General features: G+C 33.7%; 1 protein-coding gene across 2 annotated transcripts in view; it reads right to left on the bottom strand.

The window, feature by feature from the left end:
- LOC106459869 (nudC domain-containing protein 1-like) overlaps positions 1-26,899 on the bottom strand; it is a 33,954-nt gene that overhangs the window by 4,443 nt on the left and 2,612 nt on the right. The window contains exons 2-6 of one of the 2 annotated variants that reach the window (XM_013919541.2): positions 17,027-17,181; positions 7,019-7,192; positions 5,201-5,402; positions 4,038-4,232; positions 3,213-3,423 (exon numbers count right to left, since the gene is read on the bottom strand). In XM_013919541.2, coding sequence (XP_013774995.1) covers positions 3,213-3,423; positions 4,038-4,232; positions 5,201-5,402; positions 7,019-7,192; positions 17,027-17,181 — 937 coding nt within the window. The remainder of the gene's footprint in view (positions 1-3,212; positions 3,424-4,037; positions 4,233-5,200; positions 5,403-7,018; positions 7,193-17,026; positions 17,182-26,899) is intronic. The other variant, XM_013919542.2, reaches the window with a different exon arrangement.

Raw genomic sequence — 26,899 nt, 5'->3', positions numbered from 1 at the left:
ACTTATAGAAGTTTAACGTTTTTTAATTTTAGTTATACTATAGTTCTTAAATTAGTAAATAAAAAAAAAAAAAAATAATATATATATATATATTTATCAGGAAAGGCCAAAAATGCCTGAAAAGCAACAGAATTTTTCATCACTGGAAATAACAGATCTAATCTTTGGATTCTACAGCCATTTTTTCCATTATGTAATTTATGTTTTAATTACTGCTTATAAAATGCAAATGTTAAATTTTTACACATAAAACAACTGGCAAACATATTAATCCAATTATTGTAAGGCCATACCAGGTGAGACAAGACTCCAAGTTTTATGCATCGAACTCCTACTCTGCATAAAGCACTTCTGACACATTATAGCACATTGTCCATAAAGCAGTAACATTTTTTTCCACAGGTGCATTTCTTCTTTCATTCATGATTACAATTTAGAATATTTCCCATGTGTTCAGTGCACAGCATGCTAGCATTTTTATGTGTCAATTTCACAAGCCACGGAGTCCTGAATTGCCTAGTCTAGTCAATTTGACCGACCACGTGACCTCTTTGTACTCGTTCAAGTCTTTATAGATTTAATACTTCTAATTTTTTATATAGTGTGTATATATTCACGAAATTTGGCTTTCTTTCAGAAAACATTACTAGTCTTTCACCTACAAAAAAATCATATTTTTTCATATTGATTATGAATGAGTTTCTCATGCTTCAACAACATTACACTCCACATTATTTCATCAAAGCACTCAAAAATTTAAAAATTGATTTCTTTGCAGCCTTGGTAGTTGATCAACCAAAGTTTTTGCAAATGGAGTAAATAACGATAAATTACAGTTTCTGACCACCCCTGGTTACCCATTAGGCCCCTTCTGGACCTGAAAGTTTTCAAACTAAAATACCTACAAAGGAATTTTGCTTTGTTTATTTTTTTTGCCATAGACCCCCAGATTGCAATATCCCAACGGATCTTCAAGCATCTTTGTTCACGGTTTCGCCGCTCACTAGCATGTGTCCCTTGGGATAGCACAAACAAATAGAGGTACCTTAGCCACAATAGCTTTGAACCAGGCTATGAACCACCTGAAACACATCATCTTGAACATACATCGCTTGATCTGTATACACAATATACACACACACAAACATGTACACACCATTTGTTAGGCATAATAGGCTATACATGCTGTATACATTGTACACCAGAGCAATTATCACACATCTCTTCGAGCTAAACATTTGTTGCATGGGCATTAAGGGGCCACACAGGCTACCTAGCAGACACTTGGCTCCCAGGCCCTCACTAATTTCGAAACCTGATGTCTAAATAATATTCCCAGCACACAAGTTGTAAATCCATTGGTGAATGTGTAGCTCATGTTATCCTACTGAATGATGTAATGCACAGACTATTTTTAATTCACTTGCAAGCATACCCTGTGAAAAAGTTTTATTTTATTTTTTCCCTAATCTAAACTAAAATGTTTCTAATTTGTATATTCTAGTTACTTTTATAATAATAAATAAAGAATACACATGAAAAACAAGAAACAGTACTTACCCGATTCTTCATTTTTTATTTTTCCTGTCGATTGTCGATGAAACTTAATCCTACTTTTTTGTACTAATGGTACTGCTGCACCAAATTTTTTATTTAATTATATAATGCAATAAAGAATACAGAATAATAACGTGTGAAAAGCAGACAATATCCTATAACTATAAAAATTTTCTGGCTTTTTAACTGTGAGACAAAAGCCATTCAAATTTCAACTAAGCTCCTCGATATGTTTCCCATGGGAATAAAGTTTGAACTGGAAGTGAAACAGACAATTCTCTGTACAGAAAACAATGTAATATAATATGTCAATTGATAGATTGAAACCTTGGCTTTCTGCTGGTTATAAATAATATTGTACTAAACATCAGAGAGAACTATTGCCAATTGGTTTTGGCAAGAGGGATCTGATTTTCTAGTTTATGGCTGTGTATCCAAATAAAATTGAAGACTATAAAAATCATGCTTTGCCTGAGTAATAGGAATATTATAATGAGTAATTAACATTAAATTTCATACTTTTCAGAGAAGTGGTAAATAAATTAAAGAAGAGGGGATACCTAGAGAGCAAATGCCACAATTCTCATACCAGGGAAAATTTAGGATTTTTTTATATTGCCTTATAAAATTAAGAACTTAAAAACTAATAATATCAATAAAACTAATAATGAATTTTTGAAATTGGTAATGACCAGACTTGTAAAATTTAACTATTAGCATGTATTTTTAGTAACTTTCTTGTTTCTGAAGTTGACAAAATAGCAAATATTTTACCCAAAACCTGGAATCATTTTCTTTCCCATTTGCAGTAGAGCTTTCTTCTATCCTTACATGTTACACAAGAATTAATTTTTTTTATAGTGGCTCAAGTCAGCTGAATGCTTGTGGAGGTAGTATGAGACTTGTTGCTGTCATTTAGTTATGGTATTATATTATTTGTAAACACTAAAAGGTAACAAATTAATGTTATGATCTTCCATGTGTTATGTACCTTACTTAAGAAATTGTCTTGACAGTTAATTTTTTGTACAGAATAATTCTATTTTTGCAAATCAATCCCAAAACTAAGCCATTCAATGTCTAGAATCTTAATTTTCCCTCAGTCAAAGGTGACATCATACCTTTTTGAATATGTTTGATATATGAAATGGAGTGAAATACTTACTATATATATCACTTTTAACACTTAAGACGATTTTCCTTTGCACCATTTCTTTCACCAAAGTGACCTAATATAAGCATCATTAGACCTACTGTGATACATGCATCAAAACTAGCTATCACCTAAACCATTACATAACACACATATAACAAATGAGCAAACAACTATCTTATATAACGGTTTTCATGTATTATAAATCATAAGTTGATATACAAAATGAAATTTATACTTCAAATGGTATCACACATATCACACAATGTGTTAAAAATGTGCTTCTGATTTGGCAACATCTATATTACTAATGTTTAGTAGTAAAAATACAAAACTGGAATTATATCATACTTCAGCATGAACAGGGTTAATCTATCATTCAGCTTTATTCCTAAACAATAACAGGTTGTGTTAAATTTTGCCATTTATTATTTTTAGTTCAAAAATGAATTGTCATACTAATGCAAGACAACACTGTTCTTATGAAATCCTTAAAACTTACTTTGTTTCTTCAACAGTCCAAGTACTTGCTTCAACATCAATATTATTCCACAGTAACCCTTGTAAAACTACTTTTCCTCTAATTTTGACCTCCATGCTAGAAAGATGAAAATCAACTTCGATATCACCCTTGGTGATGGTTTCTGGTATCTTAAATACTACAGTAATGTCTTCTAAGGACTGAATGTACGTGTAAAGAGGGGGTGTAGATGCTGAAAAATCCATTAAAAATGCATTTCAAACAGATAAAAGAGAACATATAACTTTATAAGTTTATAAGTTATTTCTATCAAAATATGCTTCACTAAACAGTCTGTAATCACTAATTTAAACCAAATTATTTTTATTTTACCTTTCAGAAAATATTTTACATTTTTAAGAACAATCTTATCTCTATATTTAAAGTGTTTTACTTTTAATAGTATAACTGTTCATATGTGAAGACAATATATCAATGATAAAGACAGTTAATGATCAATATGTTAGGGATGTGTCATAAATTAAAAATTAGGTTTATTTAAATGAAATATGGATTTTGATAAGTTCTGAGTTTCGTCACTATAGCCTTAATGTAAGCACATTTCAGTTATACAATACCAATTTTTCATTAAGCGCAAATGAAAACCTTTTAAACTTCAAGTTAAATCTCTACAAATTTTTTGAAGAGTGAGTTTTAGAATAGTTTTTTTTATAAACTATTTTTTTATTTCAGTTTAACAAACACTTTAAATACATTTTGGCATGTTTCCTAAATAATAAACAAAGTACTAGAAATGTCTATAAAAATTGTACACAAGCTAAAACTAAATGAATAATTGAATCTCACGTTTCAGATCTCCAACTTTTTCCACTTCATCCTTGTCATTCTGTTTCTGAGAATCATAGATGAAACTAAATTCCCTTTCTGAAGCTAAGCACAAAGCACCACCAGCTGGATCAATGGCAGCATAATTTGGAAAAGAACCTCCCACTAAACGACGTTGACGTTTAATATTCCACGAAACAGTTTCACTTCCAACTGCTTAAATTAAAAACAATCTTTCTTCAACAATAACAAGAAACTAAACTCTCTCCATAAGCAAAAAAACAATCTTTTTTCAACAAAAAACTAAACCTTCTCTACATGTAGCAAAACGATCTAACTGAAGATGTTATGCTTGTTGATAACAATGACCGTATTTCATAGATAATCCAATTTCTCACAAATTTGTTTTATTGATTTTGTTGCATTGTTTATCTTTAAAGTCTTTTATATTTAATTTTGTAACTAAATACCCATCTTGATGAGATTAGAACCATGTGAATTGTCCCTTTCTAACTGCTAAAACAAATGCTATGAACTTACTACCAATTCTGAGATCTAGAAATTTGTGTTCCTGATTATTAATTAAGCCTACACTACAGCTTTTTCATTGATTATCTCCATTTTTTCAATGTTATTCTTAGCAATGAAATGTTTTACTTCTATATGTTTAAAAAGTTATCCATTTATACTATAAATGAAAAATCAAGCAAAAAATAAACACCTTGGGGGTTACAAGTGCTTTATTATGTTTAGACGAAAGTCACAAACACTAATTATTTAATTTAGAGCATGCTAATTTTTTTCAATTTTTATGTATAAAACTAAATAAAGTTTATTTAATAAATTTCAACTCTGAATTTTTATCTTATTTTATTGTGTGGGAGGAGAACTACAATTTTTGTTTCTGTAATATTTCAAATTCAAAGTTGCAATTCTGCCCAAGTGTGTCACCCAATTACCATTAAACTTAAATATGGCTCATTTTAGGAATTGTTATTTTGTTAATCTTAATACATCCAAACTTGGATATGAACAATAAATGGTCTATGAAAGTGACTATGCTGGAAAAACGTTTCATAAATCTGCTACATGATCTAAAACAACAATGTAAATATGGATGAAATAGTCTGAAGTAATTTTATATGGGTGTTTTATAATCAAACTATAGATATAAATGACCAAACCTGAAGAAAATGATATCCACTCTAACACACAAACAAAATGCATGGTTGTTTCTGAAAGCTTCAAGTTTCCTTCCACATCTTGAGGTCTAGAAATATGTGCTAGTAAACACTCTACTTGGTGACTAGAAGGAAAATTATAGTGTACACTATGAAGCAGGTGGCAAGGTGGATAGCAGCTCTCTACGTGGTAAGTATGACACAACTGGATTTAAAAAAAAAAAATCACACACATACAAAAATGAGGAAGCGCTTAGAGTATGAATTATTTATAGTAGTATTGTATGTTTCAGAAAATTTTAAGGACTTAATGAAAATTAATATACAAGATATTGTAATATGACACTTAATTTACTGATAAATTTGCTGGAAAACATGACTAAAATAACTTGACATTTCAAAGCGTATTAATACAATAAATTTTAATTTAAAAATATTTTATGATATTTAATATAGATCCTAGGGACTCTTTTATTCTCCACTTTTGAAATAAGATACATCTTTACAAAATCCTTGGAAAATAGTACCTGGCTTAAATTATTAATTTTAACAGACTTCAAGATGTGAAACTTCTGCCATATTAGAACAATAAAATTTTTACTACAGTCTACAGTGAATTTCATTTAAAAATTAAAGAAATAATTCTTATTTAGAATCTTTGGACCACCTTACATGAGAACTCCTGTGGGCAAAGCTCTTTTTAACTAGGTAATATAAACAGTAAGCACCCACTTCTTTTTTTTTAGAAACATTGATTATCCAAAATGATGCTCAACCAGTTGCATGAGTAGATAATGATCGAAGATTCATCAAGGAGTTAAAAGGTATTAAGTTTGATTACACGTGAAAAATAATAATGATGTTTACCACAAATTAGGCACAGAACCAGAAACCTGTTAAAAAGTTTTTTTAAATCTGATAAAAACTATCTAATGAAAAACAGTAAAACTGCAGTAAACATTGGAAACTTTTGCTTCAAAAATCCAATTATCACTTACAGGCATGCTAATGTGCAATTAAAATTAACATTGTAAAGTTTTACAGGCTTTAAAATGAAAGCTTTATCTTGCACATATTTGCCAGTATGCATCAGTTTGCTTTAGAATTGGAAAAAAATAATATTCCATACCTGCCTTTGAAAAGTCTCAGTTTGTAAATAATTGGTCAGTACTTTGCCACAATGAAAACTCATTTGTACAAGTATTATCTCATTATTTCAGTAAGTGACCAATTTGCACTTATGTAGTTAATCATTACAATTATAAACACTTGGGTGTAGTATGTTATATTTCCTGAAATGACCAGTTTGTATGCTAACTGGTATGTAATTTTGATGACTGGAACATGAGTTAATGACTTTTATGGGCTGGAACCCAGAACCAGTCAAAAGTTCAATCTCCTATTATCATCTCTGATTGGTGCAAAAGTTGTTTGATTTTTTCAGTATATTTTGATTAATAAAACGACATGATAATGCTATGGAAGATAATGCATTAGACCAGTAAGACACAAAAGACAATTGTTATTTTTATTTTATTTTTAAGAATTTGATTGACCTTATCCCTATCTCAAAAGTTTTTCATCTGATTTGAACAAACCAGTTGGAAGGCCAATTTTACAGTTAAAATAACAGAAATCCACCAAATTTCAAATTCCAACCAGGTTTTGTTAATGCATACTTTTTCCCGATATATTGTTTGTTTTTTAAAGTTTTTTTTTTCTCAACAAAACAAACTGAAAAACAGCTGTACATATTTATGTAATTATCATGAATGACTGTTGTATAATTGTAGAAATGAAATACACTTTTTTTCAAGATACCTGCCAGGGTTCACCTTCTGTGCGGCTAGGAGTGCTGAGAAGATATATTCCTCCTGCTCCATCACTGACTACTGTCCAGTCTGCACAAGGAAAGCTTATAGTTGTATTTGCATTTGGTCTACTAGAATCTGATGGTAGTTGCCAAACAATTCGTGGTTTGGTAAGTTTTCCATCCTATGTGTATTAAGAACATCAAACTAAGAATTAATTAAAACACTTGAAAACTACTGAAATACAAAAATAACGATTATTGTTTTTAATCTACAAAATTTATAAAAAAAAATAGTATGATTGGTTATCAGAGTTCAAAAACATTACTCACATACAGTTTTTTCCTTACAGTAGAAATTATAAAAATAAATACTAATAGCATCAGATATAAAAATTAGAATACTATCTTTAAGCGAGGAAATGTTCATGCTTTTTTTTTTTTTTTTTGAGTTTATTAAATTCTACTTATGAGACCCTTGAAAATTAGTTTGGAACCCATGAAAAAAAAAGTTGAGAGTCCAGGACCCTAGAAAGAATAATTGTCTGAGTCACACTATGTTGTCAACTCACAAATATGTCTTGAGTACAAATACTTTTCTAACACATCTAATTTTTTTATGTACAATACACTTGTACATTTTACTTAAAACTTGCCATGTTCCTTCTTCAATATGGGTTCAGTCCAATGGACCAACCTCCTGCACATTCAATTAGCTTGAATTGCAATAAATATGTGCTAAAAGTTTACTATTAAACTAGTACAAATGATTCTTGCTGTTTTGGAATCAGTTATGTTCTTGTTGTTATGTATAATTAGTTGTAATGCTTATTTTTACTTACTATGCTAACCTGGAATCAACAGTTAAATTTACAAAGCAGTAAGATACTACTAGTTGATTGTTCAGCTTAGGTTGTAGGTTACAAATTGCTTCCTTTTTTCTTAGGTCCATTCATTTTTCGCTGAGTCTATTATTCTAAAGTGTTCACTGTTCGGTTTTTTGTTACAGTCTTAGGTGGTTGTAAATTCCAGAGTTAATGAAAGGGCTGTTACGTGCATGCTCCTTGATTCTGGTAGCTAAGGTTGAGTTGTTGACTCAATACAGACTTGTCTGCAGCAAAGATAAAAATATTTGTATACTACCAGCAAAACAGGAAAAAATGGAAAATCCATTTGTTTTGTTTGGAGATTAGTCTTAGGCTGACTTGGGGATAAGTTTATTATAGAATGCTTTTTATTTTACTTATTAGTTTGATGCCGTACAACCCAAAAATTCCTGACCTCAAATAAACTGAGCAATCAACTAGCTATGTCACTGCATCTCACACTATGATCAACTCATCATGCCTGAGATTGGCAAGGAGTGAAAACTTCATCCAACAAACAAATGTCAATATCTACTGAAATGGAAAAAAAACAAATTCTTATGAGATTCCAAAATTACTTAATCCCCCTTTTTAAATTAACAATTTTTACTAACCTTGTATCATATATAACTAACAGAAAAGCAAAGTTTAATATAAAAAAGGACACCATAGGTGCATGGCCAGGTAGATAAGATTTTTTCTTTAACCCTCTCACTACAGATAGATCAAAGGGTGCACATCATGACATTTCAGAGAGTTATTTTCAAAATTTAATTAAACAATATTATCATAATTGTATACCAGTGGAATTGGTAACACAATATAGTTTATAATTCAAAATTAAATATAATATGTTTTAATTTCATAATTCAAAAGAAAATATTTAAAAAAATTGCTAAATATGCTTTTTTAGGGATTAATGAATTAGAAACACAAATTTCAAACACTGGCAAGCTAAAATACAAAATAAGAACCTCCCACCTTTTTGATTTGCTGAGATATCTATATATTTTGCAAACCTACCAGGGTAGCCCTCCCACTACTCCATTATTTGAAACCTTTTGTCTACTCATGCCTACTTATTTTAAGCACGTTTATAACCAACAGAAAGAACACATTACAAACTAAAAAAATCTTACAGTTATTTGTAATGGGCTTGAAAAGAAAACTTGTAATTTGACTGGAAATTGTGAAGTCTGTTGTACAAGCCTTATCTCTGAACAAAGATAAGATTTTCTTTAACCAAGATACAGCTTTGTCAGGAAGCCATATAAATTACAGAGGTTTTATGTGTACCATTATGGTAATTTGATAATTTTTGGTTTTCTAAAGTTAACATTTTCTTAAACTGCAAATGTATTTCCAATACATATTTACCTCCTCTCACAAAATAGCTTTTCTCTATTAATACTGCCCTCTACCTTCACAAATTTTCAACACTAGCCTTCCATCTCCTGCTTCTACATATCCCCATGTAACTGATTATGCAGCAGCTCTCCACCAATAGGAATGCAACAGAACCCCTACTGTAACCAGCACCCTCTCCATATTTGCACTTGTTAATCACTTCAAGATTTGTCAGAAGACCCACACCACATATCACTGGAAGTGGGGAGGCTGGGTGGGAAATGTGCGGGGATGTAAGTATCTATCAGGAATAAATTTTCAGTTTAGGAAAATGTTAACTTCCAATACAACTTACCTCCACTCACAAAATAGCTAGAATCCCACACTGAACTGGTGGAAGGCCAGTGAAAAAATTATCCCCCTTTAAGATGCACCCAAAGAGAGACCATGAGGAACATCTCACCCTGAGCAGCTAACTGCAAGATATATATATATATATAGTCATGACATGGTGGAGTGCTTCAATCAAAACCTGGCACTTTCTGGAATGGTACATTAGGTCCATGGAAGGAAGGGCATCATGCCGCCTGCACGTGATTCTAATCTTGACTAAACCATCTCCAAACAACACTAGATCCACTAGGAATGTACAGAGGATGGTAGAAAGGAGAAATGGGAAAAAGCAATTTGCCAGATATATATCAATACAGCATAGTGCTACATCCAAAACCTGGGAATTGTACATCAGGTCTGTGGTAGGAAGTGCTATATGCTATCAACATTCACGGAATGTCACTGCCCTACTTTGAACTGAGTGTTATGATGCATTACTCAGGAAGACAGGCCTCCATGGTCCACCATCCAAGCAGCTAGGAACTGCTAAATGGTAAGGACTCCCATACTCCATGAGAAAAAAGGAGGGAAAAACGTGTTGTAGAGTCTGGAGGTCCGCATCACTGGAGACAGTGCAATGGGTGACTGTGATACCCTATTTTGAAAAGCAGAGCTATTACACCGACGGAATTGATCAGCCAATAGTGGGTGGCATCTGGAATTGTACATAAGGTCTGTGGTAGGAAGACTCTCAATGCCCCAGAGCATCAGAGATGGGCAGCAATCCCTGTCTGCTTTACTCAAGGTGCCCATGAGTGTATGGTCTGGAACAAACATATTTATGAAGCAAAAGACCACTATAGAGAACTACTAGCAGTCCTATGGAATATCCCTATGGTGTGCATAACCTAGTTCTGCTACATAATTGTTTCGCCATAGATGACAATTGAACAGATACACAACCAACACCTGGATGCATCTGGAATTGTACATCAGGTCCATAGTAATATGAGCTACAACATAACTGACATCAAGCATGGTCACAGGATGGAAAGTGCAGGTTTCCAAAAAAAAAAAAACCTGATCAAGCACCACTTGCCACAGCCTCTCAAAAAAGAAAATAAGGTATGAACAACAGATTTGACCTGAGAGAAAGTCAAAAGTAGCCAGTCGTCCATGTAATGGTGGAAATGAAGGCCTCTGGCATGAAGCAGCTGAGTGAATGACCTGACTACTCGGCAAAAGGAACCAAGGCCAGGCCAAATGATAGAGCCTAAAAGTGATAAACATGCCACTGATAATGAAAATGGAGGAAATGCTGGGATGCCTGGGAGATGGGAATGTGTAGATGGGCAACCCACATGTCAACCTTCCTAATCCACAACATGGGAGTGAAACCCACCGAAGGGTAAAGTAAGACTCCATCGTGAATTGGAGTACAACCAGGGAATGGTTCAGGGAAGATAAATATATAACCAGTCACCAATCATCCATCTTTTTGGGTAAAGCTAACAGATGGGAGTAAAACCCCGGATGGGAAGTTTCCCCAAGTTCTACGGACTCTTTCCAAAGAAAGTCCCAAACTGCCTCCTGTAGACACTGGTGAGAAAAGGATCCCCTGGTGGGAGGGAAGGCAATGGGACGAGAGACAATAGAAGTGAAGGACCAAACCCTATGAAAGAACCTGTAGGACCCATGGATCTATTGAAATGGTGGTCACATATGTCGACAATGGAAAAGCCTGGCTACCACTGGTCCCGACTTTGGGACTGTGTCACTGATGCTATAATCTCTGAAATGCCTTCGAGTAACAACTCGACTGCGAATGGATGAAGAACGAGAACCCGAGACCAGCAAAGGGTAGGATAGGGGGACGAGGCACAGATAGGAGGAGGTTGGAATAAATGGGAAACTAACGAGGATAATGAATTATGCATACAAGCAGATTGAACTTGGGCCTCCATTGAGTCAGTAAAAACCCCCAAACACCTCTTCACGTAGAAAAGGTGCTATACACAAGTTGTGCAGGGAAGTGGTGGGTAAAATACTCGAGAAAGAATGGCATCCCAACCTAGAAGGTCCCAATGGAATATCAGCCACGTCTGATTGTCAAAGACGAAAGACATGTCATTGTCGTAAACAGAAAACTGCAAACATCATCTTAAAACCCTTCAGGAGACAAGTGAATTGCCTGAGCCATTAAGTGCATAGTTGATAATGCATGCAAAATTGTGGAAAACATCAATCTGATATGGCAAAATTGAGGTTGCGATGCATCAGGGTTCAAACTCCACAATATAATGAGAGATTACAAATGTCGGAAATCAAGGTAAAGGAAGGAATATCTAAGAAATTCATAAGCATGATCTTCAGAAGTACAAGGCAGATGAGGCATACTAACCCTTGACCAAAGTTGATCCCCAACATCAAGTGAGAGAGGAATACTAAATATTGGCCCAAAGAAGGTGAAGGAGGTCTGGGTAAATCCTCAATACCGCTCGTGACTGGGAAGAATATTCTGGGTGTAGACTGTCCAAATTCTTGTCCTTCCTGTCAAACACCCCAGGAGCAGGCATAATCATTTACACGTGGGTATGCAGAAGTTGGAAATGCAAGGCTAGTGGCAGGCATTGAAAATATGCACCGATAAAGGGCAGTACTAATCGAGAAAAGCTATTTTGTGAGAAGAGAAAAGATGTCGTATTGAAAAGGCATTTTTGAAGTATACAAAATGAATTTGTTTTTCCTCTTCGTTTGAGAGAATAAGACCAGGCTTACAAGGCAAGACTTAACAATTATGTTGTAAGAGTACAAATCAACTTCGTAATGTCATAAGCACCAGAAATAATTGTTTTTTTATACTGTTCTATGTTTTAACAGAAATAACTAAAAATTAAGCATTTATGATTAAATAGTAATAATAATATATATACATATTCATAAGCACTTACACACTCTGTACATCTATACTGCTAAATTCCAATCACCCAGGAGGATAACTAACATCCAAATACCTACAAAGTTTATTAGATCGGTCCAGATGTTGTTCAAAGCCATATCATAAACATTCTCTCACATTTTTATTACTTTAAGCAATTCTCATTGCAATAACTGTACTGTAAACAAGCTGATAAATTCTCTCCCACTGTGTTACTTGAGCCGGGATTACAATAAGTCCTGTGGGAAAGTCCTATTAATGGTGCTACATGAGCTTATTTGCTATCAGCAGTATCACATAAATAGTCTAGTGACAGGAGTGATGATTCATTGCTTTATGTTCGGCGAGTTTCTACTTCAGCTGCTAACAGTAAAATAAGCATATGAAATAGGTGTGAAAAGGTCAGAAGTAGAAACTCTCATGACAAAATACTTTGGAACTTTATAGTCAATGCTAAAAAGGATAGAACAGTATTATTCACTTTATTTTGCATTTTTCAACCTTTAAAGTTTTATGGTGGTTACAAGGTCAGTCAAATTGACCAACTTTTTATAGTTAGTGCTGAGAAAATAACAGGTAAAAATATTTTCTGAAAATTGCAAATAAAATTTGATTTCTTTTCAGATGTAGTATTTTTAATCTTAACACAAAAATCACTCTTCACTTGGAGCAGTCAACACTCTGACTCCATATACTCAGACAAATTTTTAGCAAAAATACTTATTTAAAAATTCTGGTTTTATGTCTGCAAATGTCTTGTAGTATTTAATAAAAATGTGAATAACTATGATGGCCACTTTGGGGTCACGTGATTGGTGTAATCCACCAAGACAGTAGCAAAAGAGTTAAAGGAATCAAGAGATGAGAAAATAATTGAAGCAAGTATGAACTGGAATTGGCATGCAGAACAGGAACAGCAGGCTTCAAATCAAACTGGAATTTGCTGGGAATTATCCCACAGTGATGATAAGGTTGGAGGATACAGTACCAATAACAATGATGATGATGATGATAGAGGAGTAATTGGAAAATCATCATCTTCTAAGCCTAAAAACAGGTTAAGAAGAAATATTATCACTCCCAATTTAACAACAGCTATGGAACAAAAACAAGCTGAGTGACAGAAAGGAAGCATTTGTCCCTACTGCCACAGCTCACAGTTTTGGTTATGATGTACAGGAGCTATCAACAGTACCTTGATCCAAAGTTCTTGACAACACTTCTATGAAGAACTTATCAAAAAATTAAAGGAACAATTCCAGCCAACAATCTCACTTGTAGTTCACTAAGATAGCAAGCTCCTTAATGATTTCAAAGGGAAAGAACAAGTGGAACAACTGCCAGTGATCCTGTCCAGAGCAGGAGTAAACCAACTCCTATGAATTTCAAAGTTGATTTTTAACACTGGAGAGGCTTAACATTCTGCTGTGGCACATTTGTTGGAAGAGTAGGGAGTCACTCATCATGTAAAAGTAGTTTGCTTTGACACAACAGCAGGGAACACTGGTCACAGAAATGAAGGATGTGTGCTGTCAGGACAAAGAATCTTCTGTATTTGGCATGCCAGCATCACATCTTAGAACTTGTTCTGATATGTATCTTCATAAACTGTATGAGACTACCTTTTGTCCAGATATTGTAATTTTCAATCAAGCAGCAATCTTGGTAATACATGAACCAGTCCAGATATGAAACTACAGCTGATCATGATGAAGTAGCAGTTACCATAAAGGAAGTTAAGGACAATGTGTCAATGAATGTGCTACAAGACAAATTCAGGTCAGCCAATCTAGAGAAGGTTGTTGAGAGCTTCTTGAACTAGCCATAGCCCTTCCTGATAGAATTTTTCCTCATGAAGTGTGATTTATAACACCTGGAGCACTGAATCATTCATGATGGATGGCCAAGATATTATGTGCACTCAAAATCTGGATGTTTATGGTACAATTTAAGCTCACTGGCTGCAAGAAAAGAGAACTCCATGACATCCACATCTTTGTTGTTCAAGTCTATCTTAGGGCATAGTTCACTGCTCCTGATACCACTTCTGTTCCTTGAAATAATCTTAACTTCCTACAATGTCTTGTTAAGTATGAGAAGGTGATTTCTCCTCTTTCAAAATCTGCCTGTCAAAAATTTGCTAGATGTCTATATTTTCTCAATGAGGAACTCAATGGTTTGGTATTCTTTGATTCAGCTGTAGCCACAGAGACAAAATAAGCTTTGCTAAAGGCACTAAATAAGAAGGAGGCCATGGGTGAATCTCCGAGGTGCACCAAGCTGGATATCAGAAAGTCTGAGAGCATGTCAAAGATTTCCTCACAAATAACATAACAGACTTTTCAAGTGCCTCAAAATTTGATCTGGATTTCTGGATTATTATCCTGAGTAATGTGGGCTCAGAGAGGGCTACAGGAAGGCACTACATACAATTCAACACTTGCATGTGGTAATGACAATAGTGAGAGGTATGGCCCCTTACTTAAGAGTATGTCATCATAACAAAGAAATAACAGAAACAATTTTATCTTCAGATTGTGCAGAATCATACAATATGCCTTCTAATAACAAAAAAGAAACAATAACAATGTAAAAGTGTATAACCACAACAAAATCACAGTATTATAAATACAAAAAAAATAATAGATAACATACTTTAAATAAATCATTTACAATACATAAAAAATATGTTTTATATCAAATAGTATATATGGTATCAGGCCACTGCAGTCTAAACTTCAACCTCATTAAGCAACCTCTAAATATGGTTCAAAATGGATGAACTTTGACATCTTTTTTTTTTGTACATTTAAACAAAGCTAGGAGGTAAGAGCTTTAGAATTTTTAAAATGAAATTTTATCTGCAAATAAAGACCATCCTAATGTACACTGTATGTCACTATCCCTAATGTATGTGAGTAAATATATGATTTCAATCATAATATAATTTCCTATCCATTACTAACAGTAAAAACCATGTACAATCTAATTTAGGAGCAGCCAACTTTAAAATTGATATACCATAGCAACAGCTAACTCTAATATGCTCAGGAGTGTTCCAAAATAGTTTTAATCTTAGCAAAATAGCAAATATTTTGACAAACAATCCTGATCAAAGTCAAAACTGATCATTGCTTTATGTTTTAAACTTAACCAAGTACTACCCAGAAACAAAGAAACCAAAGTAATTGGGACAAAACGAAAGAAAATCAAGAGCAAGATGAAAAACAGGTATGCACAAGTTGGTTCATCAAAGCTGAAAGAGTCACATTGGAAATCCTCCAAATGAAAGTGATGCATGAGAACAAACAAAGAAATTTAATACAAGAGAAGATGAGTAGAAAGAGATAAATATAGCCTAAGAAAAAAAAAAAAGAAAGCTCCCTAAAGTGAAAGATAAGATTCAGATAAAATATGCTCATGCAACAAGGGAGTCCAAGAATCTGCAAACAAATTACCAGAGAAAGAGAAATAAAAACACATCGGTGGAATCCAAGCAGTGAAGGAATGAAAGTGGGACTACCAGATCCACATCAGGAAGAGAGAATGAGAAGCAAAAGCAAGCATGGAAACAATAATTAAAAGACATGGCATATGGCAGACTCAGTTGAAATACCAGGTAGTTAGGAATTTTCAATCTGAGATCAGAAAGGAACCAACCATGTGATGATGCACAACAGTAGTAATATCCCTAACTATCAGTGTCACCAGTCACTATTACAGTATTTGATGTCTCCTGTGAAGACTGTTAAAAAAAAACCCAGGAGATGTCAGAAACATGGGAACATGAATATATAACCCAATCAGTCTACAAAATTTAAGTTATGGTAGTCCATTTTTGTAAAATACCTAGAAGTTGGATTTTTTGTTATTAATTAAAAAAACAACAAGTATGGCTGTGTGTATAAGCCTAATAATAACCTTGGAGAACACTGGACAAAACCAGTGTGTTGGATTATAAATGGGAACAGACAATAGTACATGATCAAAAGAAAATCAAACTAAAGCTAATTCAAATGAATGTTCTAACTGATTAGATTAAAATTTAGTACTTTTTTTAATATAATAAAGAAAATTATGAAAAGAAAGATTAAACAACAAACAGTAATGAAAGGTTAAAACAACAGACACAAACATTCTGGCAAACCTTGTGAAAAAAAAAACATATCTGAAGACAAGCAATGCCAAGGAAAGAAGCCTATGGTCAAATGCTAGTGTTCATAGGGGTTACAGTACATGGAGGATGTATCATCCTCCTACTGGTGGAGAGGCTATTGTTTAATGACTACAATGACACATGTAACTGTAGAAGCTTTGTTCAAGGCTTGTGGCATGTGCAGAAAATGACACAGCAATGCACCTGAGGTAATAGCTCTTTGTGGTGCAAAAAGGCAAGTAGCATTTCTAAAAAAGTGAGATTGTAAATAAACATCACCTACACATATATGTACACAAAAATGCTTCTATTAACACTTGCACATTCATAAACAACTAATATCATGACCACATACACAATTTAATTATGAAACAAATACCTGTGAAAGCTTCACCCAAAATACATGATGTGCTTCACTTGCAAAAAATACACACTCTGGAGCCCAAGAATCTTGAAACAGGTGATTAACAATACCCGCCATTCGGACATGCAAGTATCCATACTGATCATCTCCTAAGTCAACACTTTCTACACCTAAAAACCAATACAAAATGTTTTCTGATAAAAAAAACAAGTTATTTACTCCGTATAAAGATATATCTTATGGTGCAAAAAAAATATGTAAATCAATAACTTATGTGATATCTGTGTTCTCACTATATCATTCTTTTAGATACAAGGTTAAAAATTTTATTCTAAACAACATACCAGGAGGGTAAGTTATACCCTGAAATCTCTATCTAAACACTGCAAAAATTTACTCACAAGTAGTAGTAATTTACATGTTTCTTAGAATCAATTATGATAGTTTACATCAATTTGGCCTACTGAAAGAGGAATAGGAATACGAGTTAATGTTTTAACAGCTGCTACTCTATTTAATATTTTCAAGTTTATACAATACAATCAACACTGCTCTATAAACTTTGCAACACCTTAGTTAAGACAACATGTAATACTGCAGCAACTTGAGCCAAATATACTTATCAAAATATCATGTTAAATTTTCTCTATCTTCATACATAGGATTCATCTTCAATATCATTTATGGGCTTTTTCTTCTTAAAGGCCTTTAGAAAACTCATTAGGTATTGAAAAACTTAAGAGCAGGAATGGAGTGTTTCTGACTTAAATATTGCAGGTGGATGCTATGATAAATAACGAAAATCCTAACTTTCATACAATTTATTTATTTATAACATATTACAGTATTCATTATTAATTCAAAAAGTTTTAAGTAAACTTTAAGAACTCAATATGTATATACTTAAAACATGGTATAAACTGTGTGATGATCAGGGTGACTTTGTAGAAAGAGGTAGCAGCCAAACTAAAAACAGTAGTAGTGCTTTCTGTTACCTGCTTTCAATACCCAGCTCTTAATGTCCTTCTACAGTGTTTCACATGATTAATTGACAGTCACTGGCCACAGAAGTGTCTTAAGGGACAAAGTTCAAAGGTTACAGGTCAAAAAACAGCTCTTCATATCAACCTTATGGTGGCTGTTGAAGTAGAAATTTTAGCTGAGTTTATGTAGTAATGCAATAATGGTGGCCATTTTCTTTCATTGCGTTCCTCTACAGAGAGTGCTGGTACACTCCGAGATATACAAGACATTTGTGAGCTTTATCCCCATACTGTGCATGTTGTTTTATAGAAAATTTAATAATTTTTTTTGGTGTAAGGACGTATCACCATCTATGAATGTACTTAACATTAACTTAGGTCAAAGATAATAAATGTTCAATAACAGCAATAATGGGGTGGAGGGAGTTTTGAACCCACCATTAAGATCCCTCTTGCTTTAAGCTATCATCCCACAAAATGTGATTGAGAGTGGCCCAGTGACCTAGGATTAGTTAAATAATGGACAGACAGATAGACAGAGACACAGGTTTTTGTGTTTTATATGTATATAGATTTACAGTGGCATAGAAACAGTAGCAGCCATGGCCACTATACTTCTCAAGCGACTTTTTTCCCCACTTGTGGCACACACATGCCAATTCAGCCCACTTCACATGTGCGGTGTATCTACTAGCTAACAACAACTATGGTAGCTGGGCCAAAACTACCTGATGTTTCACATCAGCCTAAGCTATTTCAGTTCCCTCAGAAAAGCTATGGCACAAATACAGTGATGAAAAGAAGATTCCAACACTTTGGGTTTGATAAGTGTACTTGGCTTCACTACACTGAAAGACAAGATTCAGTGCTTTGCCAAATCTATGCCAAAGTAAACATGGAGAAAAAGCTTGAATGGTCAACTAATGCTGATACTGAATTTATATCAAAGGGTTTCTGCAACTGGAAGGATGCAACTGTAAAATTCTCCATTCATGAGTCAAACAAGTGTCACAAAGAATGTGTTTTAAAAGTTATTATTCTTCTAGCATCTAATATAAAATTTTTACCATGACAAAGAATACAATTGAAAAGCCATGGAGATGAAAAGGATTCCAGCTTTTTCCAACTAATGAAGTTATGAGGTGAAAACGATGAATGAGTATGAGTAGCAGGTTGGTTAGAAAAGAAATCCAATATGTATATATATATAGCACACACATTTAGAAAATATTTATGAAAATACAATTTTTATTATTGTTAGTGTTGTTTCATACACATCAACCATTCTTTTCACTGAATTTTTCTGAATTAAATGAGACTGACTTTCCTTGTTATCTAGTTATTGTGGTCATATCACCATTCACAATTGGCATCATTGATCAAACATTGTTCAATAAACCTAAAACCCACCCATTTTATTGAATGTAAAATATCTCACAAGGTTCAGCAAACTTACAAGATTTAGGTTAGTTCTAAATAAGTGTACTAAGTTAACTATGCAAAACAATAACTATGATAAAAGAATAATAATAATAGTAAAAAATAATGACATTTGATATATTAAATATAATAATACTTTTCAGGAAAGTAACAATAAATAAATAATATAGTATACCTGTTCTCATTACAGCACACTAATTTTCTTACCTGTTCAAACAAGCTCTTACATACAAAGAAAGTAACTATCAAAAATATGAAGAAAAAAAAGGAAGAAAACTTAATTTCTTTTAATATTATTAACCAGAAAATACCATTTTATATATCCAATGAGTTCCAACTTATTTTATTTTCATTAATTATTTCACCACAAGAATAACAGAAAACACAGAATAGTAAAACATTAACCATGAGGAAAAACACAACTTGCACTCACATTCTAGGCCTACATTAATATAAGTGAGATTTTCTAAATGCTTCTGGTCAAGCACAGTTTTTCACTCTCTCTCTCTAATAATTATAATTTGTTTTCAATAACTAAAGAGTTTATGTACTTGTTGTTTGAGTCATGATAAATTTACTAATACACACAAACAGAAAAGTTTTCTGTCATCCGTGTAGTTTGCTATTGCAGAACTCGTAGCATACTATACTCACTAATTCTCATTATCCAATGTCTTATCATATAAGAATATTTCTATAGTTTTAAAACATAGAATAACACTGTAAACAAAACAGTAGAGATGGCTACATCATCCCTACATAATATCACAGGCACACAGTGTAGTAGAATGTAATAGACAAAAATAGGATAAATTAAACTCAATTATGATTAAATAGTTATATATGTTGCTATATGTTAATTCTTTCCTGTGCTATTATGTAGGGGTGATGCAAGTGCCATTCCTACTATCTTGTTTGCATTGTTGTTTGAAGGATTGATATTAGCCATCCCTACATTTACTTCCTTTTTTGAAGTTTTTTCTTTATTTGTTTGCTTGTTTTTTAATGCAGTGTTTCAATAGATATAGGAAGGTTGTATTTATAACCAAGTTCTAACTACAATGAGGTTCCAACTGTAATATTTATTCTTTATCTATTATTAGCTGGTACTTCCTGTTTCACCCTGTGCTTAAGCTTTTTAAATGAATAACCAAATTTCACTAGAATTAGGATCTTAAAAAATTACAACTAGTTAGTAACAGAACCCTCTCGAACCAGTAGAGGACATTTTTGTTTAAAAACAAACAAACTACCCAATCTGGTTTTTCTTAATTTAAACCAACATTTTTTGGACATTTTTACTGGCTAAAAAGATGGTATTTCCCACACTCTTTTAACATTGGGGTTACAAAAGTGATTTGAAGTGGTAAGGTGACTGAAATCCGTCAGCGTATCATGAGCTTAACAGCCAAGCACAAGAAGCATGGAAGTCTCCAAATGACGTGCAGAGGTATTCAAGAACTGTTTAGAACCTCCTTGGTAGATATTGTGCAGCAAGTCAAGTACAATATTATGCCTGTAGTGTTCCTGTCTGCTCATCCTACTGCTGACTATTGTGGTGCTTCAACCTTCCCTACCAAATCACAGGTGAAATAGTTCATATCTTAATTGAAAACTAAATATAAAAAGGTTATACCATAAACAAAAAAGGTTGGCAATTGCTTAATTAATGATTCTGAGAATGTGGCTTTATTGATGTATAAATAATTTATTCCCAGTGGGTAAACTTTAGTACTAGCTAGTATGGAGACTTCAGGATGCTGTATTTCAGTTAAACATGTATCAATTAACAAATGAAAACTTGTCTCAAAGTTGTCTTGAAAAAATATGCCCAAAACTGCCCTCTTTGGGAGTTTCTGGATTGAACTAACTTTTAATATTCAACAAATTGTAGTGTAAAGACACCCTTTGGCAAGTTCTGAAAGGAAGGATGTGACAGGTGGGCATGGCAAGATGGGTTTGATTTTCTCTTTTATTACTTTGTAACTAAATAAGATTGAAGACTATGTAAATTATGGTTTGCCTGAGCAATGACAACATTATAATGAGTAATTTACATAAAATTTCATACTTTTCTGAGGGGTGGTAAAAACAGAGAAGATGGAAGATATATATATAACAAACATAACAGTTTTCATACTAGGGAAGGTTGAGAATTTTCTTAAATATTTCCTTATAAAACTAAGAACAACAAACTTAAATAATACTAAACTTTGATTTACTGTCTACGTTCTGATGGCAAGTTTATTCATTTACATTCATAATTAAGTAGTTTCATTAAGTTTTGAATGTAACTCTGTGAAAGGTTGTGACATGTGCACTTTGACCTACCTTAAGTGAAAGGGTTAACCATGTGGTACTTTCATGTGGCTCTATTTTCGTGCAATTTATTGTCATTGAAAAAACCTGTTAGAAGTTGATTGTAGACAGCTGTGTGTAAACTTTATGCTGTTTAGTTTGTTATGGTACAAAGTTTGAAGCAAAGTACTTGTGCTTGCCTTGCATATGGGGCATTTTATGGTGCGTATTCAGTGCCCGGGAGATGATATCTCATGCATAAAGGACCCAGGAGTTTGAGTTATCTAGAACTCTGATTATATACAGTTATATAGATCTGCAAATTACTCAATAACTACAGCACTTGAAATTTGTTTAATTAAGCTAAAAAATGCTGTAACATTGATACAGTAGTCCCTCTTAGATACAACTAACCTATCTGCCATGATAAAAAAGTCCCATCTGAAGTCGTTATTCAAAAGATCAATAACCAGATAATGAAAAACCGAGTTCAAGCAGTACCAGTTCCTTTTCACAGGGGTTGAGCATAATGTTTTATATATTGTATAGGTAATCACATAACGTAGCCAAATGCATTAAAACAATTTCAAATTGACTAAAATTTCTCTAATTTCCATGTTTCGTTTATAGATCATGTATAATTTGGAACTGGTTGCTTTCACCACAGCTTTGGTCTACATCAATGTTCATGTCAGGTTTCTATATTAACACTTCAGGGCATGCAAGTTCAAGCCTTCTTCTTCCTTCCAAGGGATTCCTGTTCTCAGCTTGAGACATTCGTAGCTTTCCCAAATGCCATGAGACACTTCATTAGCCATGCTTACCACATACATTAGTCAAGTCTGTCACTCCACACATTGTAAGTTAATAACCTTCACATCCTGCTAGTAAATCCCAATCAAGTTACTTAAGGTCTAGGCCAATAGCTCAAAATCTACTACATTCACTAAAGAATAAACCTTAATTCCACGAGCGAGGCAAAAACAAACAACAGTTTCTAATCACCCCTCGTTACCTTTCAGGACCTGAAAGTTTTTAAACCAAGATACCCACATGTATGTACCAAGGAATTTGATTTGAACATCCTGAGGTACCAAGATACATATACTAAGCTGTGAAACTATCCTCAGTCATGTGACCTCTGTTTCCATACTGTATACACTGTACTCATGCATGTCTGTAAATTACATTAGTGATATGAAGAAAAGTCACTATAGAGAGGTCATTATCTGAGCTTCAGCCCAAAAATCACAGTCTTATGGCACATCTGTCAGGAAGTTGTTCGTGGGAGGTTAGATCAATGTAAAATCCTTTCATGCACAGATAAAAAGTCTTACTTAAAAGGGAGTCAGTACTGGGAGATGTCATATTCACCAGGGATTACTGTATATTAAATCCTGATTCCACATTTTCACTCCTTTCCTCTATCCATTATTTCAAACTTTTCATTTAAGGCATTATAATTTGGCACAATTTTAAGAAAATATAACGATGCAATTTTTACAAATTGTAGTAAGAAGTATCACTTGAATAAGAGAAACTGACCAAGTTAAATAAAGCTGGTTTTGTTTTATAAAATATTCTGTTTGTAGTGCTTTTCCTGAAAGTACATTTCATTTGATAAACAAATACAGTATACAGTATTTTGTATTACAAAAGAAATCAAATAAAAACATAAAAGTTAATGCATTTCTCACAATTTGTTATTTCATGTTTTAATATAAACATCGATTTTTCACTTGCATATTTGGTATTTTCCAATAATTTATTATTAAAATGCCAATAAGTGCAACCCTTCTTAATCCTACTCGAAACCTCTGTATGTCGTAAAACAACAACTGCTGCATGATCAAAAATGAACATACTTACACGTGACAATTTAAAAATTCTTGTCAACATAATAGCATTGATATATAACTTATCCAATTTAGCTTTTAATACAATGCCTTCTCCTTGGCCAGTCAAGGTGAATTCCTTCTTTTTGGGAAAAAAAATATCGAAAACCATCAATTAATCCAAATTTATTTAAAGAATCTTTTAATCTATCAACTATATATTTATAGTATTTATGGATAGACATCAGAACAAAAGTAATTGCAGAAAAGAAGTAGGAAGGAACAAGTCAAGAGATGGAAATGGAAAAGGGCAGGAAAGCAACAGCTTGAATGGGGCATGCACAAGATGGAGCAAAACCAAAACAAGGTCTCTGTTGGGCAAAGACAACAGAATGAAGAGGACAGAGTAAAGAACATATCTTGGTATTTGGAAAGAAGAAAAGCCATGGACATGGCCACCCGACAACTAAGAAGGGTATAGGCCAAGAATTCTTAGTTCTTTCACTGCGACTGCGCTCTTTAAATTTCATTCTGCATGTCACAAGGTTTTACCGAGTTGAATTCAAAATCTAATTAAACCACTTTATTATCAATGTATTTCAATAAAATTAGCATTATCAAGCACTTCATGATTCAAAGTTTTTCATTATTTATATTATTAAATAGGTAACAACCAAAAACAAAAAAGCTATGGAAAAGATTGAGTGGAACATGACTAAGTGAACTGTCAAAAGCAGTAAGGGGAAACAAAAATGGGAAATAGAAAATAGTCTAACATAAAAAAGATCTTCTTATACAAAAAATGTACCTCAATCCAGGAGAGTAGCATCGAAAATGGTAATTGAGAGATGGTAAAAAAATACAGGAGGTAGGGCAGACATGGTCCAGTCATCATGACAGTTCCTAGAGCAAAAGCTCACAAAAGAGGACAAAGAACCCCCCCAAAAAACCAGGGTCTGTAAGGTCCAATGTAGGAGAAATGAGAGCATGCCCCAAATGAAGAAGGGTGTCTTGGAAGCCAGAATCCTTGAAAGGAAAAGAATATCTCACACACAGTGAGAAGAAAAAGTGTAAAGCCCTGTGACCATATAAGCCATAGTTTGCAGGCAGAGAAGACAGGCTAAATTTGGTTGAAACGAGAGAAGGAAATGTCTAAAAGTACCCAACAATGAGTGGGTGGGAGAAAAGACCCACATCCCAGGACAAGTCCCCCCCCCCCTCCAACCAAGCAGCTAATGTAACAGGAGGGAGGGAAGAGAAGAGGAAACATCCCAGAATGAGTTAACAGATATAAACAGCAAAAGGAACATCAGCCACAGGTTATGAATATTGCAAGGAAAGCCCCCACAATACCAATGAATACAAGAAGGGCCGATGCTGAAGCAAAGGGAAAAAGTAAGGAATGGAAAGTTGCAAAAAAGATTGGCCAGGACACAGAAAACAAGGAAGAGATGGACTAAGAGAGACAAGTAGGAAGGTGTCTGACACACTGACAACGGCCAACCACAGACCAAGTGAAAGAGATCACAGATGAGGTTGGAGGGAGGAGAAAGGAAAATGGAGAGAAGAGGAGTGAGCAAAAGAGATTAATGGAAAATGACTGTAGGCAGAGTGAAACCAACAACAGGAGGAGAGAAAGATACTCACAAAATCATACATTTATAATAGTCAGTGGCAAGAAGAGTTATGATTGAAACTACTGTTAGAGGTAAGACAAGAAAAAGAGGATGGCCTGGAGTCTGGAATGGAAGTTAAGGAGGAGATTGATCTAGACGAGGAATAGGAGTAAAGAATAAGTTCAAGAATGGGGAAAAAAACCTGGGAAAAAAATAAGGACAGAAGTTGTACATTATCAGACCAGGTGAACAAGTGGAGAAAACACCTGTGCAAAGAAAGGGGGTCAGGTGATTAATATATCCATAAGACAAAGGACAGGGTACAGCAAAGAGGAATGTAACCTGATTCATTAAGTCTTGACAGCAGAAGAACAAAGTATGAAGTGATAGAGTGGAACTAGTGGAACAGGCCAAACAGAGAAGGGAATGAACATCCTTAGAAGTTATCAGAAGCATGAAGAAGTGCCACAGATAAAAGGAGAAGGAATACAAAATAATAGAGAGAAAATGACAAAAAAAGGGAACACAGCGAATCAGAAAGTGAAAAAAAGTAAGGGGCCCAATCCCCAAGCTGGTCAGAATGAAACAAATGATGGCGAATTGAAAAAAAAAAAACAGAAGGGATGAAAGTCAAAAAATCATGACATAAGTGACAATGAACATGGGGGGGGCGAGGTATTTGTTGTGAGAAAGGAGCTACTAGAGAAAGGAAACAGTATAAATCCTAAGAACAAGTAAAGAGAAAAAAATAAACCCACAAAATGTGGGTCATAAAGTGAGAAAACAAAAATAATAAAGGACACAGGAAAAAGATAAGAAAAGAAACATACATGGGAATGAAATCCAGTAGCAGAAGGAAAGGTTAAAGTTGTTTAACAAATGGTAGAGCACTACCTAAAACAAAGTAAGTGAAGAACATAGTCTAACAGATCATTCCCAATTGAACAAAAGGAAATTAGGCTGACGAGACACGAGTAGAAGGCTCATTAAGCATGTGGTAATCCACAACACATTGAACAATGACAGTTAACGGGCATCCAAAAGACACAGAAGAATGAACAATGTCCCAATAAAAAACATCACTGCCATTCGAGAATTCATGATAAAATACTAAAGTTTTTTAAACAAACCTAATGAAAATTAAAACCAAAGTTTTGTTAACAATGCAAATCTTATTAAATTGAACTTTGATGAGAAATTTAAACACATCTGGTCAATATAGTACTGAGGGAGGACAAGAATCAGGATTCATGAGCAGGGGGAGTCATTGTGCATGGAGGTGTGTCACACTATTTGTGAAGAGTTCTGCTTCATGATTACATCATCATGCAGTAGTGCAAATTCACATGATATTGGATAGGTTGGAATTTTCACAAGGCTGTTGGATTGCAAATCTCTTTGGCAGAATATACGGAAGACCTGAGGAAGACAGCTATTCTGTGTGAGAGGTGAATATCCATTTTAGAATCTTACATTATAAAGTGATTAGATTAGTGTAACTTTTTTTTTTTGTTCTACATGATACTTTAATTAATTATAGGCCAATTTTTTATAAGTGGAAGAAATCTACTTTCAGAGGTAACCTAATTTGTAGTAGTTTTTGATGGGATTTCTGCTTGAATGAATGAGTGCCACTATTGATGTTATACAGGGTGTCCCAAAAAAATGTATACATACTTTAAATGCTTACAAATACAATGTTTATTAAGATATATC

Source organism: Limulus polyphemus, unplaced genomic scaffold, assembly GCF_000517525.1.
Source record: "Limulus polyphemus unplaced genomic scaffold, Limulus_polyphemus-2.1.2 Scaffold671, whole genome shotgun sequence".
Classification (NCBI taxonomy): domain Eukaryota; kingdom Metazoa; phylum Arthropoda; class Merostomata; order Xiphosura; family Limulidae; genus Limulus; species Limulus polyphemus.
This window is presented reverse-complemented; position numbering and strand designations above follow the sequence as displayed.